The sequence below is a fragment of the Bombina bombina genome, chromosome 2 (assembly GCF_027579735.1).
Source record: "Bombina bombina isolate aBomBom1 chromosome 2, aBomBom1.pri, whole genome shotgun sequence".
Taxonomy (NCBI): Eukaryota; Metazoa; Chordata; class Amphibia; order Anura; family Bombinatoridae; genus Bombina; species Bombina bombina.
In genome coordinates, this window is record NC_069500.1 from 611,656,066 (window position 1) to 611,672,711 (window position 16,646).

Genomic DNA, 16,646 nt, shown 5'->3' on the forward strand with positions numbered 1-16,646 from the left:
TTTGGAGAAAGGATTATCTGCAAGTTCTCTAAAGGGGACAGATCTCTGCTTTATCTGTCTTACTACACAAAAGACTGGCAGCTGTGCCAGATGTTCAAGCATTTGTTCAGGCTCTGGTTAGGATCAAGCCTGTTTACAGACCTTTGACTCCTCCCTGGAGTCTAAATCTAGTTCTTTCAGTTCTTCAAGGGGTTCCGTTTGAACCTTTACATTCCATAGATATTAAGTTACTATCTTGGAAAGTTTTGTTTTTAGTTGCTATTTCTTCTGCTAGAAGAGTTTCTGAGTTATCTGCTTTGCAGTGTTCTCCGCCTTATCTGGTGTTCCATGCAGATAAGGTGGTTTTGCGTACTAAGCCTGGTTTTCTTCCAAAGGTTGTTTCTAACAAGAATATTAACCAGGAGATAGTTGTTCCTTCTTTATGTCCGAATCCAGTTTCAAAGAAGGAACGTTTGTTACACAATTTGGACGTAGTCCGTGCTCTAAAATTCTATTTAGAGGCTACAAAAGATTTCAGACAAACATCTTCTTTGTTTGTTGTCTATTCTGGTAAGAGGAGAGGTCAAAAAGCGACTTCTACCTCTCTTTCCTTTTGGCTTAAAAGCATCATCCGATTGGCTTACGAGACTGCCGGACGGCAGCCTCCTGAAAGAATTACAGCTCACTCCACTAGGGCTGTAGCTTCCACATGGGCCTTCAAGAACGAGGCTTCTGTTGACCAGATATGTAAGGCAGTGACTTGGTCTTCACTGCACACTTTTGCCAAATTTTACAAATTTGATACTTTTGCTTCTTCGGAGGCTATTTTTGGGAGAAAGGTTTTGCAAGCCGTGGTGCCTTCCGTTTAGGTGACCTGATTTGCTCCCTCCCTTCATCCGTGTCCTAAAGCTTTGGTATTGGTTCCCACAAGTAAGGATGACGCCGTGGACCGGACTCACTAATGTTGGAGAAAACAGAATTTATGCTTACCTGATAAATTACTTTCTCCAACGGTGTGTCTGGTCCACGGCCCGCCCTGGTTTTTTAATCAGGTCTGAGGAATTATTTTCTCTAACTACAGTCACCACGGTACCATATGGTTTCTCCTATATATTTTCCTCCTGTCCGTCGGTCGAATGACTGGGGTGGGCGGAGCCTAGGAGGGACTATATGGCCAGCTTTGCTGGGACTCTTTGCCATTTCCTGTTGGGGAAGAGATATTCCCACAAGTAAGGATGACGCCGTGGACCGGACACACCGTTGGAGAAAGTAATTTATCAGGTAAGCATAAATTCTGTTTTTTGTTTTTTTTTTTGTTTTTTTTTTACAAAGGACCAGTAATTAGATATGGATTGATTATAATACCTTGCATAAAGTGTTCATTTTGACAGCTTTAGTTTTAGTTGACAAACACTGCTAGAATTCAAGTAAATAGGCATGTTTGTGAAGTTGTTGTTGAAAATCTCCATTTCCTTACTTTAATATCTAGAGCTTAAACTTTCTGCGCTGTCCTGCTTACACTATTTTTTTATATATATATTTCACTTTTTAATAAAAATTTATACTTTTGTATAAAAATAAAAAAATCTTACTTTTTTTTTAAAAAAAATAATTATTTATTTTTCTCTTTTTTTTTAGTACATTGTCCAACTGGCAGTACGAATTTGATAAATGGGCTCCTTCTGTGGTGAAAATTGCTTACAAGGTTTGCCATCTTTATTTTGTACTTTTATTGTAGAATATGTTTTGACTTCCATTTCATCATCTTCCAATGTTTTTATTCCCTCTGTTTTAATGCACTGTGGAAGCTAATCATAAACCTAATTACCCTTATATGTACAAATGCTTAGCAAAATTGTTAATTACCTTAATTGTTATTTATTTATTTATTTATTTATAAAATATTTTACCAGGAAGGATACATTGAGATTTCTCTCGTTTTCAAGTATGTCCTGGGATCACAAAACATTGCATTGATACAATAGGGTACAATAAAATACAAAAACAATAATAAAAATACACATTATATGCAAACATTTAACATAGAGCAGGTATGAAATATTTAACCATGACAGGAGCATTCTGTTTTGAGATATGTATAGAGGGATCTCTTAAAGGATTTTAGGCTTGGGGAAGTTTTTAAAGTGTGAGGGAGGTCATTCCATAATTGTGGCGCTCTGTAGGAAAAGGAGGATCGAGCTGCTTTTTTTTTGTATTGAGGCAAGCTAAATAATGTGCTGTTATTGGATCGGAGGTTATAGGAGGTGGGAATAGCAGGGGAGAGCATTCTGCTCAGGTAGGGTGGGAGCTTCCCAGAAAGGCTCTTAAAGACAAGGCAGGAAAGATGGAGGGTGCGTCTGGATTCTAGCGACAGCCAGTTTAGTTCTTTTAGCATGTCACAATGGTGGGTCCTGTAGTTACATTGTAGCACAAAGCGGCAGAGCGAGTTATATAACGTATTTAGTTTATTAAGGTGAGTTTGCGGAGCAGGTGCATATACTATGTCCCCATAATCCAAGATAGGCATCAGCATTTGCTGTACAATCTTTTCCTTTACTGTAGGGCTGAGGCAAGATTTGTTTCTGTACAGGGCACCTAGTTTTGGATAAAGTTTAGAGGCAATTTTTTCTATGTGGAGTCCAAAAGATAGATTGGGGTCTAACAACATACCTAAGTATTTAAAAGAGTGGACTGCGGTCAGCGTGCAATTGGATTTTGTTTTGATGCGAAGATGGGAATTTTGTAATTTATGTATTTTAGGTCCCATTCCAAAGATCATTGTGACCGTTTTGTCAGTGTTTAGGAAGAGTTTGTTTTTCGAGATCCACTTTTCTACCTCTGTGAACTGGTCTTGGAGCACTGTTTCAAGCTGCAGCAGATCAGATTTGTTTGCATAGATTACTGTGTCGTCTGCGTACATGTGTACAGTTGAGGATTTGCAGACATTAGGCAAATCATTTATAAATAATGTGAATAGTAGGGGTCCGAGAATGGAACCTTGGGGAACACCACACGTGACTGGGAGAGGGAGGGAGTCAATGTTAGAGACAGAGACATATTGTGATCGATCCGATACATATGATTTAAACCAGGTTAACGGGTGATCAGCAATACCAGAGTTTTTTAGTTTGAGAAGTAGTAGGTCATGGTCCACTGTGTCAAAAGCCTTTGCAAAATCAAGGAAAATAGCTCCAGTTAGGTCTCCTTGTTCCATGGCAGTTTGGATGTCGTTGCAAACTTTTAGGAGGGCAGTTGTAGTGGAGTGATTCGGTCTGAAACCTGATTGATCAGGGGTCAGATAGTTAGAAAGTTGGTAATACTCGCATAATTGCGTATGGACGCATTTTTCTAGGATTTTAGACAATACAGGGAGCAGTGATATAGGACGATAGTTAGAAACCAAGGTTAACTCCCCACTTTTATGAATAGGCACTACTCTTGCAGTTTTCCAGAGTTTGGGTATGTATCCAGACACCAAGGATTCGTTAATTAGGGTTGCAACAGGCTTAGCAATTGCCGGCGCACTGAGCTTCAACAGCATTGCTGGGATTTGATCAGGTCCTGACTGGTTTTTCATTTTTAAATTATCGAGGTGTTTCTTAATGACATTGAAGGGTACAAGTCTAAAATTGAACTTTTCTATATTGGGTCTTTGCTGTTTTAGTGGGGCCTGATCCACATTTGTAGCTTCAGGATGCGTGCCATTTATTAGTTTGTCAATCAGGGTGGTGGAGCATCCTACAAAATAATTGTTAAAGGCATTTGCTACTTCTAAGGGGAGTTGCAGGTTTTGGTTATCCACATTGACAGTAGAGGGTTGGGAGTGGATTGGTGGATTTTGTAAGTTATTTATGAGTTTCCAAAACTTTCTAGGGTTACATATATTATTGTTCAGATTTTCACAGAAATATTGCGCCTTAGCCAATTTTGTTTGTTTAGTACATATATTTCGCCATTTTCTATATACACAGTGATCATTCATAGAGCCAGTATGCTTGAACTTTGACCACAATGAATCCCGAAATTGGTACATTTGAATGAGGTCAGCAGTGATCCAATTCAAGTGTGCTCCTTTTACTCTCACCTTACGCAGCGGTGCATGTAAATTCCAAACTTGTAGGAGTTCAGACTGAAAGAATTCAACTGCAGAGTCTAGATCTGGGATTAGGTTTAATCTGTGCCAGGGGAGGTTCTTGATGTCATTTAGAAATGATTGAAGATTAAATTTTTTGAAGGACCTGGTGATTGTAACCTTGGGAGAGGATTTAGTTGCCTTTATTTTGCGCACGCAGTACACTAAGCAGTGGTCACTGAAATTGTTAGGGAGAACACCTGCCTCCTGGATTCGGTCGGGAGAAGTGGAGAGAATCCAGTCGAGCAGGGTATGATTATGGCTTTTGATGTTTATGCGAGTTGGGGAGGAGATTAATTGCGTTAGATGCAAAGATTTAAACAGCGAGCGACAACTGTTATTTTTTGGATTCAGCCAATCGATGTTAAAATCTCCAAAAACCAAAATTTCACTTTTTGGGTTTTGAGTTATGGATTCACTAAGGAGCTGTGCTATGTCCGAAATGGAATGCACAGGGGAGCTTGGTGGGCGGTAGATTCCTGCAACAATGATTGATTTACTGCACGGGATCTCAATTTTGCCAGAAAGGAAATCAAAGGTGGCAGGAGAGCTAGATTTTTGTAAGGGGGTGAACTTTGTGGAATTGTCAACATAAATTACAATGCCACCTCCTCTCTTTGCTCTATCATTTCTATGGCATGAATATCCATGTATTGCAATGGCAGAGTCAGGTATTTTGCGGGTTAGCCACGATTCAGAGATCACAATGATTTTGGGTTTGTATTGTAAACACCAAGCTTGCAGTGCATCAATTTTTGGTAGTAAGCTGCGGATATTACAGTGCACAAAGTAGAGGCCTTTCTTAGCTGGAAGGCTAGGAATGGAATTTGTTAGGGGACCAGGGTTAGACTCTACGTCATTTGCAAGGGCAAGTAACATAAGGAATAGGAATTTGGAAATCATTTTGGATTGGCCATATAGTGAATGTGATACTTTATAATATTGTGAGGTGGGGGTAGGAGGGTTATTTTTTATAACCCTCCACCAGCACTCAGCAGATAAGTTACAGCAACAGAGCAGGCCATGATGTATGATAATTTGTTTTCCAGTTTGAGGTGTGTGCTTATGGCGGTTATTATGTGAACCAAATTGGAGTGAGAAAAGGGTTATCATGAATAACAGTAAGGATATATTTGGATTCATGTTAGTGGTATGAGGTGTGTAGATAAAAAATAAAAATGAAAAGTATATACACTATTGATGTGTGATATATAGCTATATGTAGGAAGAGAGGGTATTTATTCTATAGGGTTAAGTAGAAGGAAGGATGTGCTGATCAGTGGTTGCAGCTGTCATTTAAGGAGAATGAAATAAGTGTGGGAGACTATCTATAAAGGAAGAAATGAGCCTGGGGTGGGTGGGGTGAGGGGTAGGGTGGGAGGGAAACTATCTTGCAGGATCTACCTTTTTGCAAAGCAGGGGCACAGCTGAGATAAGTTCTGTATTTTCTTGCAAGGCTTGGGTAGATATGTTTAAAAATCAGGCTTTTTGCAAAGCAGGGGCACAGCTGAGATAAGTTCTGTATTTTCTTGCAAGGCTTGGGTAGATATGTTTAAAAATCAGGCTTTTTGCAAAGCAGGGGCACAGCTGAGATAAGTTCTGTATTTTCTTGCAAGGCTTGGGTAGATATGTTTAAAAATCAGGCTTTTTGCAAAGCAGGGGCACAGCTGAGATAAGTTCTGTATTTTCTTGCAAGGCTTGGGTAGATATGTTTAAAAATCAGGCTTTTTGCAAAGCAGGGGCACAGCTGAGATAAGTTCTGTATTTTCTTGCAAGGCTTGGGTAGATATGTTTAAAAATCAGGCTTTTTGCAAAGCAGGGGCACAGCTGAGATAAGTTCTGTATTTTCTTGCAAGGCTTGGGTAGATATGTTTAAAAATCAGGCTTTTTGCAAAGCAGGGGCACAGCTGAGATAAGTTCTGTATTTTCTTGCAAGGCTTGGGTAGATATGTTTAAAAATCAGGCTTTTTGCAAAGCAGGGGCACAGCTGAGATAAGTTCTGTATTTTCTTGCAAGGCTTGGGTAGATATGTTTAAAAATCAGGCTTTTTGCAAAGCAGGGGCACAGCTGAGATAAGTTCTGTATTTTCTTGCAAGGCTTGGGTAGATATGTTTAAAAATCAGGCTTTTTGCAAAGCAGGGGCACAGCTGAGATAAGTTCTGTATTTTCTTGCAAGGCTTGGGTAGATATGTTTAAAAATCAGGCTTTTTGCAAAGCAGGGGCACAGCTGAGATAAGTTCTGTATTTTCTTGCAAGGCTTGGGTAGATATGTTTAAAAATCAGGCTTTTTGCAAAGCAGGGGCACAGCTGAGATAAGTTCTGTATTTTCTTGCAAGGCTTGGGTAGATATGTTTAAAAATCAGGCTTTTTGCAATCTTTGGTATGAACAATAATGATATTGTTTCAAATTACTTATACCTGCTGCAGAAGTTTAAGCATTAAGTGTATGGGAAAGTGTTCCTTATTTTATTTTTATTTATTTGAAATATCTGGTTTTGCTCATTGAAACCATAACATATTGTTCTCAAGGGTATGCCCATTTAAGGGCTAGACTACAAGTGGAGTGCTAATTAGTGCTTTCACTAAAGTGTTAACTGCGCTAACTGTAAGCGTTTTTTGCTCGTCGGGTTGTGCTGGTATTAAGAGTTAAAAGTAAAAAGTTATCGCTCCAGCACTAAACCGATGAGCGCAAAATGCTGAACTTACAATATTGCATGCACGATAAACTATTCCCCCATAGAAGTCAATGGAGGAATTTTTTTTAAAAACAAAGCCCTACTCGCTCCCAAACCTGATCATCTTAAGCCACTACTCTTATAACACCCCGCCACATAGCCCACCACAAAGTCCCCACTACACTCTTAACACCTAAACCGCCAGCCCCCCAACCAAAATAACTCTAACATCTAAACGCCTAACCTAATACCCCTATGTTAACCCAAAATAGACTAACCCTACCTTTACCAAAGAACAACTAACTACATTTATAAAATAAAAACTTACCTGTAAACGTATAATAAATCTAATCTTGATTTTAAAAAAATAAAAAAATACTATTACTATTAAAATAAAAACAATTACTATTAAAATTAAAAAAACTACCATTACTATTAAAATAAAAAAAAATACCATTACCAAAAAACTAACAAAAAACCTGATTCATTACTAACCCCCCAAAACCTAACATTTCTAAAAATAAGAAACCCTAACATTACAAAAAATAACAGAAATTACCAAAAATAAAAAGTTATGCCTATTCTATACCCCAGAATAAACCCCCACCCTAAAATTAAAAAAAATCTATTCTAAAACTAAACTACAAATAGCCCTTAAAGGGACAGTCAACACCAGATTTTTTGTTGTTTAAAAAGAAAGATAATCCCTTTATTACCCATTCCCCAGTTTTGCATAACCAACACTGTTATATTAATACACATTTTACCTCTGTAATTACCTTGTATCTAAGCTTCTGCTGACTGCCCCCTTATTTTAGTTTTTTGACAGACTTGCATTTTAGCCAATCAGTGCTCACTCCTAAGTCACTTCACATGCATGAGCTCAATGTTATCTATATGAAACACATGGACTAATGCCCTCTAGTGGTAAAAATGCATTCAGATTAGAGGCAGTCTTCAAGGTCTAAGAAATTAGCATATGAACCTCCTAGTTTTAGCTTTCAACTTTTTCAAGAGAAAAAAGCAAAATTGGTGATACAAGTAAATTGGGAATTTGTTTAAAATTGCATGACCTATTTAAATCATGAAAGTTTTTTTTGGACTTGACTGTCCCTTTAAAAAAAAGAAATGAATCCTTCGAACATTAACCCCCCAAAAAAACCCAATAAAAAAACAACAACAACAAAATACTAAACTAAAAAGTGCCTTGAAAAGACTGGGCATTACCCTTAAAGGGACACTAAACCCAATTTTTTCTTTCATGATTCAGATAGAGCATGCAATTTTAAGCAACTTTTTAAATTACTCCTATTATCAATTTCTTTCATGTAATTGGCAAGAGTCCATGAACTAGTGACGTATGGGATATACAATCCTACCAGCAGGGGCAAAGTTTCCCAAATCTCAAAATGCCTATAAATACACCCCTCACCACACCCACAATTCAGTTTTACAAACTTTGCCTCCAATGGAGGTGGTGAAGTAAGTTTGTGCTTAGATTCTACATTGATATGCGCTTCTCAGCATTGTTGAAGCCCGATTCCTCTCAGAGTACAGTGAATGTCAGAGGGTTGTGAAGGGAATATCATCTATTGAATGCAATGCTTTTCCTCATGGGAGATCTATTTCATAGGTTCTCTGTTATCGGTCTGAGAGATTCATCTCCTACCTCCCTTATTCAGATCGACGATATACTCTCATATTCCATTACCTCTACTGATAACTGTTTCAGTAGTGGTTTGACTATCTGCTATATGTGGATGGGTGTCTTTTGGTAAGTATGTTTTCATTACTTAAAACACTCTCAGCTATGGTTTGGCACTTTATGTATTAATATAAAGTTCTAAATGTATGTATTGTACTTATATTTGCCATGAGTCAAGTTTATGTATATTTCCTTTTGCAGACTGTCAGTTTCTTATTTGGGAAAAGCATATTTAGGAAAATATTTTTTTACCTGGAGTATAGTCTTTTTTTCTATTGACTGTTTTCTCTTTAAATTTCGCGGGCAAAATTAGGCTTGTGAGGGCGCAAAATGCCGAAGTTTATTGCGTCATTCTTGGCGCGATAATTTTTTTTGCTGCGAAGTTACGTCTGATGACGCAAATTAGTTATTTCCTTGCTCAAAGTTGCATCGTCAATGACGCGAGTGTGTCATTTCCGGATGTTGTTAGCGCCAAAAAAAATTCAGTTACGTTGTGTGTCATACTTGGCGCCAAATAATTTCATTATTTAAAATCCCATTCCTATGTGCCTCTTGCCTTATTCTATGTTAGAGGGTTATGCTGTTTGCATTTTTTCCCCATTCCTGAAACTGCCATATAAGTAAATTGATCATTTTGCTTTATATGTTGTTTTTTCTCTTACATTTGCAAGATGTCTCCATCTGATCCTGTCTCAGAAACCACTGTTGGAACCCTGCTGCATGTTAACAGTTCTACCAAAGCTAAGTGCATTTGTTGTAAATTTGTGGAGATTATATCTCCAGCTGTGGTATGTAATAGTTGTCATGATAAGCTTTTACATGGAGAGAATGTGTCCATCAGTAATAGTACTATGCCTGTTGTTCCTTCAACATCTAATGTACAAGATATATCTGTGAATATAAAAGATTTTATTGCTGATGCAATTCAGCAGGCTTTGTCTGCCATCCCGCCTTCGAATAAACGTAAAAGGTCTTTTTTAAACTTCTCATAAAGTTGATGAAATTTCTAATGACTGATAACATACTGAATTATCATCATCTGACGAGGATCTATCTGATTCAGAAGATCCTTCCTTAGATATTGACACTGACAAATCTACTTATTTATTTAAAATGGAGTATATTTGTTCCTTGTTAAAAGAAGTGTTGATTACATTGGATATTGAGGAAACTAGTCCTCTTGATATTAAAACTAGTAAACGTTTAAATTCTGTTTATAAACCTCCTGTGGTTACTCCAGAGGTTTTTCCAGTTCCTGGTGCTATTTCTGATATGATTTCTAAGGAATGGAATAGGCCTGGTACTTCTTTTATTCCTTCTTCAAGGTTTAAAAAAATTGTATCCTTTGCCAGCAGTTAGATTGGAGTTTTGGAATAAGATTCCCAAAGTTGATGGGGCTATTTCTACTCTTGCTAAACATACTACTATTCCTATGGAAGATAGTACTTCTTTTAAAGACCCTTTAGATAGAAAACTTGAATCTTATCTAAGGAAAGCTTATTTATATTCTGGTCATCTCCTCAGGCCTGCCATTTCTATGGCTGATGTTGCAGCTGCATCAACTTTTTGGTTGGAAAGTTTAGCGCAACAGGAAACGGATCCTGATTTGTCTAGCATTGTTCGCTTGCTTCAACATGCTAAGCATTTTATTTGTGATGCCATTTTTGATATCATCAAAATTGATGTTAAATCTATGTCTTTAGCTATTTTAGCTAGAAGAGCTTTGTGTCTTAAATATTGGAATGCTGACATGGTATCTAAGTCTAGATTGCTATCTTTTTCTTTCCAAGGTAATAAGTTATTTGGTTCTCAGTTGGATTCGATTATTTCAACTGCCACTGGGGGGAAGGTAGTTTTTTTGCCTCAGGATAAAGACCTAAGGGTAAATCTAAAGCTTCTAACCGCTTTCATTCCTTTCGACAAAATATGGAACAGAAACCTAATCCTTCCCCCAAAGAAACTGGTTCCATTTGGAAACCACCTTCAAGTTGGAGTAAATCCAAACTGATTAAGAAACCAAAGCCAGCCCCCAAGTCTGCATGACGGTGCGGCCCTCATTCCAGCTCAGCTGGTAGGTGGAAGATTAAGATTCTTCCAAAACATTTGGGCAGATTCTGTCCAAAATCATTGGATTCAGGGCATTGTCTCTCAAGGGTACCGAATAGGATTCAGAGTAAGACCTCCTGTGAGAAGGTTTTTTTGAACACCTAAGATATTTGCTTAAAGAAGTTCTAAACACCCTTGGTGTACACGAATCTAAACCCTCAGAGGACAAGCAGGTACCAAAATTGGATATGGTATTTAAATCTAAGGTAAATAAGACCCCTGAGGTGTTTCCAGTTCCTTCGCTGGTCTCAGACATTATAAACAAGGAATGGGAAAACCCGGGGCTTCCTTTTTCTCCTTCCCCAAATTTTAAGAGGATGTTTCCAATTACAGATAGCTATTTTGAATTGTGGAGCACTGATCTTAAGGTAGATGGAGCCGTTTCCACCCTGGATAAGCACACTACTATCCCTCTGGAAGATAGTTGTGATGCCATTATCCATATTAATCATCTCAATGCCATGAACTCTGGCTTTGCTGTGTTGGCTAGGAGGGCGCTTTGGCTAAAATCTTCCAAGATTCATCTAATATTTGTGTTGTTCATTTAAAGTATGGTTGTTACAAATATACTGACGTATCATAGTCTCTATTGAGGCCATTCTGATCTACTTTTGGGTGAATGGGCAGCTCACCTGTCTTCACGAGCACTGGATTCAGATTAGTGCTGTTCTAATTATACTGTCTTGGATATACTTAGGCTGCCTAGGAACATGCACACTGAAACTTGGTGAAATGCAACCTGAAAAGGATAAAAACATGGGTACAGATGGTGCTAAAATGTTTGCATACACTGAATTTGATGCTGCATGCATTACAATTTTGGTGAAAGGCTCAAGGGATTTTCTAAGGACTGTACCAAGTGAAAATTTGGGCAAAGATTATGAGCAACTTAAAATTAAACAAATGAAATGGGACGTTCATGCGACCACTTTGGCCAAATACTATAGGGTTAAGAGAATACCCAGGGGACTCCGGATGAGTACTTGCCCGACCCTACTCAAAGATAATAAGGAGTATTGTAATACATTCGAAACAATACTTAATAAATGTTCTTATGATTTAATGGTCCTTACCGTTGAATCTCTCCTAAAAGAGATGGAGTTGCTAGAAACAAAGATCAAGGAGAATAGAGAAGAATTGCTAAAAATCGATGTCTGTGGAGGATATGACTGCCCTGGAAACACAGATAGAAGAAAAGATCAAGCTGCAACATACCGAAATAAGAGATGAAGCGTCTCAAATTCCAGAGATACGAGGCACGACTACCGGAAAAGATATGTTTACAAATGGCGCTCCAGTAGCTATGGTAACCAGCTACCCAATGGAGGAAGAGGGAGGCGTCAAACCAACCAGCAACGTCTACGCCAAATACATCATAGAGGAGGGACCGCAGGATCACCAATGCAAGATAGCTCATCGGAACAATCCTCCTTCCCTTTGGATCAGAGTGGGGAAGAAAGTTCCGTAGAGGGGGCCGCAAACACAGCAAGCGGAGGACGGAGCAGTGGCATGACGACAAGGAGAGTAAACTACAAGAAGAAAAAGACATAGAACCGCAAGTAAACTGCTATAAGCAGAATGACATTACTCTTAATACGGTAGTAAACATCTCCAGTCGTGAACTATCTAAAGATGAACAAGAACTCCTTGATAAAGGACTTTCCTTTTGCCCATTCACTAACACTTTTGCCCATTCACTAATAACATTAAGATTTGTACAGATTTTTTCGAAATGTTAACTTAAAGTATTGATGATGATAAAGTGTACAAGAACGGGGCACTAATTGATCTTTAGCTACACTAGGGCTCTCCAAAAAAACAGTACATTTAACCCTAGCATCAATGAGCATAGTATAAATACATACATGAAGTTGGTAGAGAATGATGTAAAAAAATAAAAAAATCAATATAAACAGAAAAAAATTGTTGCTCAGAGCAACAATAATTTTACAGCCAATGACCAAAAAGCACTTAAATCTCTAAAAAGTCATTCTAATTTAATACTAAAAGGGGCGGATAATGGAGGAGCCACAGTACTTATGGACAAGAGTTATTATATAGGGGAAATAAAAGCACAGTTACAAGATCATAGTACATATAGAAAGCTGAAGTCTAATCCTGCAGTTTTATTACAAAAGGAAATTGCTCATATTTTGAAAAGAGCTTTTGATCAAGGTGTCATAGACAAAAAACTAAAGGAATATTTATATGTAAGCAATCCTCGTACCCCTATATTTTATTCAGTCCCTAAAATACATAAAGATAGTAAGAGGCCCCGCCGGTAGACCCATTGTCTCCAGTGTAGAATCAATATATTCAAATATTTCAATTTTTCTGGATAAAATACTTCAGCCAAAAGTAAATAAAATGTCATCCTATATTAAAGACACTAACCATTTCCTAGAGAAAACAAGGGCCTTAGAATTTCCAACAAACAGGTTTTTACTTTTCACTATGGATGTGAAAAGCCTGTACACGTGTATTAAACATGAGACAGGTATATCAATTGTCATAAAAAATTTACTTACAAATAACAAATGTACAGAATTACAGAGATTGTTTATTGAAGATATGTTTAGACTTGTTCTTTTTTGGAATTACTTATTGTTTCAAGATGAGTGGTATGTACAAGTGAGGGGTACGGCTATGGGGTCCAATGTGTTGCCCCATTATATGCCAATTTATTTATGAATGAAATTGAAGAAAGGGTCATCTATGAAAATAGAAAATTTAAACAATATGGCTCCATATGGTGGAGATATATAGATGATGTCTTTGGCATATGGTGGGGCAACATTGAGACCCTTGAGGAATTTGTCAAGGATTTAAACTCATCTGTAAATGGTCTAGAACTAACGGTAACATTTAGTGAGGAAAGTGTCACATTTTTAGACACCAAGGTATCCAAAAGAGGTGATAAATTAGAGTTTGATCTGTACAACAAAGAAACTGATAAAAACACTTTACTCAGGTTTGATAGTTTCCATCCAAGAAGATTAGTTGAATCATTACCCAAAAGCCAGTTACTGAGAGTTAAAAGAATAGTTAGCGATGAGAATAATTTCAATCTCAGAATCCAAGACATATCAGACAAGTTCCTCAAAAGAGGTTACCCTAAAAAACTAATTGAGGAGAAAAAAATGGATATCTTCCACAAAGATAAGCAACAAAAAAATTTAAGTGAAAAGGAAAATAGAATGGTCTTTATATCTCAGTACAGTCCTCTTAGTAATGAAATATCTAAAAGTATACGTAAACATTGGCATATATTAAGGGCATGTAATGATAGAGTATCCATATTCAAAACCCCCCGGTTAATGGCCCATAGAAGAGTGAAAAATCTGCGTTACTATCTAGTCAGATCAGATGTAGGCCCCAGTAGGGGAAGTATACAATCCCATATCAGTAGTAAGAATTGGGGTACATACCCTTGCTTGAACTGCATGAGTTGCAGTTCCATAATCAGAGGAAATTCTTTTTATCATCCTCATAATTGGAAGCAATACAGGATTAATGGATACTATACTTGCGAAACAACACATGTGATATACCTAATCAAATGTCCTTGTTCTCTTGTATATTTAGGCGAGACCACTCGTAAAGCTAGGGATAGGATGAGCCAACACCTTTCCAATATACGGTGTGGCAATACTGAAGCTCCTGTCTCTAGCCATTTTATTGAGAAAGGTCATAATATTAGCCAGCTGCGATGGCAGATCATATACAAATACAGAGGAATGGTCAAGATAGGGAGAAATTGCTTAGACAAAAAGAAACATGGTGGATACATAAATTGGAGACTTTGGTCCCTAAAAGCCTCAATAGAGACTATGATATGTCAGCATATTTGTAACAACCATCCTTTAATTGAACAACACAAATATTAGATGAATTTTCTATTAGTAGCAAGCATCATCAAATTGGGTGAAAGAACATTAAGCAACCCAACTCTCTACCCCGCTCCATCAGACTGTCTCCAACCTTGTATAGCTTCAGAAGATCCTTGAAAACCCACCTATTCAGAGAGGCTTACCACCTCTCCTCCATCCCGCATCCGGACCAAGCTAATACATGTACATGAACTGCCGGACTCACTGCTGCAAATATAACCGATGTAACAAGCTACCCCAACCTTATGTCTCTGCACCCTAAACCTATAGACTGTGAGCTCTCCGGGGCAGGGCCCTCTTCATCCTGTGCTAGATTTGTTTACTCTTGTTATGTTTTGTATTGTATCACAGATCTTTGTCATTGTATACCCCCATCATTGTACCCAGCGCTACGGAATCTGGCGGCGCTATACAAATAAATGATAATAATAATAATAATAATATATTTCATTTTAAATTTTGTAACAAAATTGTATTATATGGATTCACCACTAGGTAGAGATGCATGAATTTTTGGTAATTAGCCCTTTGGCGCCAAAGTTTGCAATACAGACCATTAACCCATGCATGATTAAGGGGTGTTAACCCAGAAACGTCGCTGTAATTTTGATGTCCTAATAAAATAAATTGATCATTTTATGTGCTGTGAACATTCATACATTCTTGGCTAAAATCTTGGTCAGTGGACATGGTTTCCAAGTCCAGGTTACTATCCTTGGCCTTTAAGGGGAAATCCTGGTTTGGCTCGGGACTGGATTCATTGGCAGAAAGGGTGCCTCATGATAAGAAGGCTTGAACCAAGGGTTGTCCTATGGGGCAGTCTCAAAGGAACATTTCCACAGCCAAATCTGATTTGCACAGGGGTACCTGGAAGCTGAACCCAGTGTGGAACAAGAATAAACAGCCCAAGAAATCGACCCCAGACTCTAAGTCAGCATGAAGGGGTGACTCATGTCAAGTAGGGGGCAGATTATCTCTGTTTCAGGAAGCTTGGACTCACTCCATTCAGGATCCCTGGAGATCATATCTCAGGGATACAGGATAGGTTCCGGTCTCGTCCTCCAAGGGGCAGGTTCCTCCTATCAAGCATCCAGAGGAAACTGTGAAAAAGAACAGCCTTCCTACGCTTTGTGGAAGATTTGGTATCTATGGGAGTTTGTCACTCTCTAGCTTTGAATTAGGGTTGTGGAACACAATGGCTGAGATTGTTATTAAATAACATATATATTTATGCATATATGTAGTTTTTGTAAGCAGAGATTTAGAGAAAGGAATATATAGTTGTGAATACCTTCTATATATAAACCTCTGCTGAGTTAATATACATCAAAGGTGAAATAAGGCAAAAACAACTTAACATCTTATGCACAAAACAAATAAGAATATTTATACACCAAAGAGGTAAGGTTAAGTATTGACAGACTATGATAAATGCCCCAAGTGGTGAACAGTAATATTGCAGGATTTAGTAACACACAGTTTGCTAGGAGAGAGCAGATTTGCAGTATGTGTTTACAAACAGACAGCAAGTAATGCCTTTAGTAGAACCTCTGTAAATAGTTACCAATGGCTTGAGTAGGTGAGCACAGTGAGTGCCTACAGGAGATGAACAGCTGAAAAGCTGTGAGCACAGGCAAATGAGAGACACAGTCCAGAGTAAACAAGTAATGATATTACCTTGAGAGTTTGCACAAACACTTTGGAGAACAAGTAGTACTTGCACAGAGATACTTGCAGCATGCAAATGGCATTTGAAGCTTGTGGAGAGGAATCACAGTCACATTGACTCAGAGAGATCCAGAAGGTGTGTCAGAAAGCTTGTCAATAACCAAGCAATGAGGAATGGTCAGAGAGCTTGTCAATTACCAAGCAATGAGGAATGGTGCAGCTGGTATTTATTCATTGGAGAGGAGAAATGTAAGATGAATCCAGGTTAAAGGGCAGAGGAATAGTGGAAGTTAAAGGGGTAGAGGAAAATATATGACAGAGTTGTTGTTCCAGTACCTCACAGAGAGGTGAAGAGGGGGTTCTATTCAAACCTCTTCATTGTTCCCAAAAAAAGAGAGAACCTTTCATCCCATCTTAGACTTGAAGTGCCTCAGCAAATTAGTAAGTGTACCATCATTCAAAATGGAGACTATCAGGTCCATTCTTCCTCT

At 38.1% G+C, this 16,646-nt stretch overlaps 1 protein-coding gene across 1 annotated transcript in view; it reads left to right on the forward strand.

Annotated features, from left to right (window-relative positions):
* Positions 1 to 16,646, forward strand: part of SMARCA2 (SWI/SNF related, matrix associated, actin dependent regulator of chromatin, subfamily a, member 2) — a 1,314,671-nt gene that overhangs the window by 706,360 nt on the left and 591,665 nt on the right. Inside the window, exon 20 of the mRNA XM_053702540.1 lies at positions 1,618 to 1,684. Within this exon, the coding sequence (XP_053558515.1) occupies positions 1,618 to 1,684 (67 nt within the window). The remainder of the gene's footprint in view (positions 1 to 1,617; positions 1,685 to 16,646) is intronic.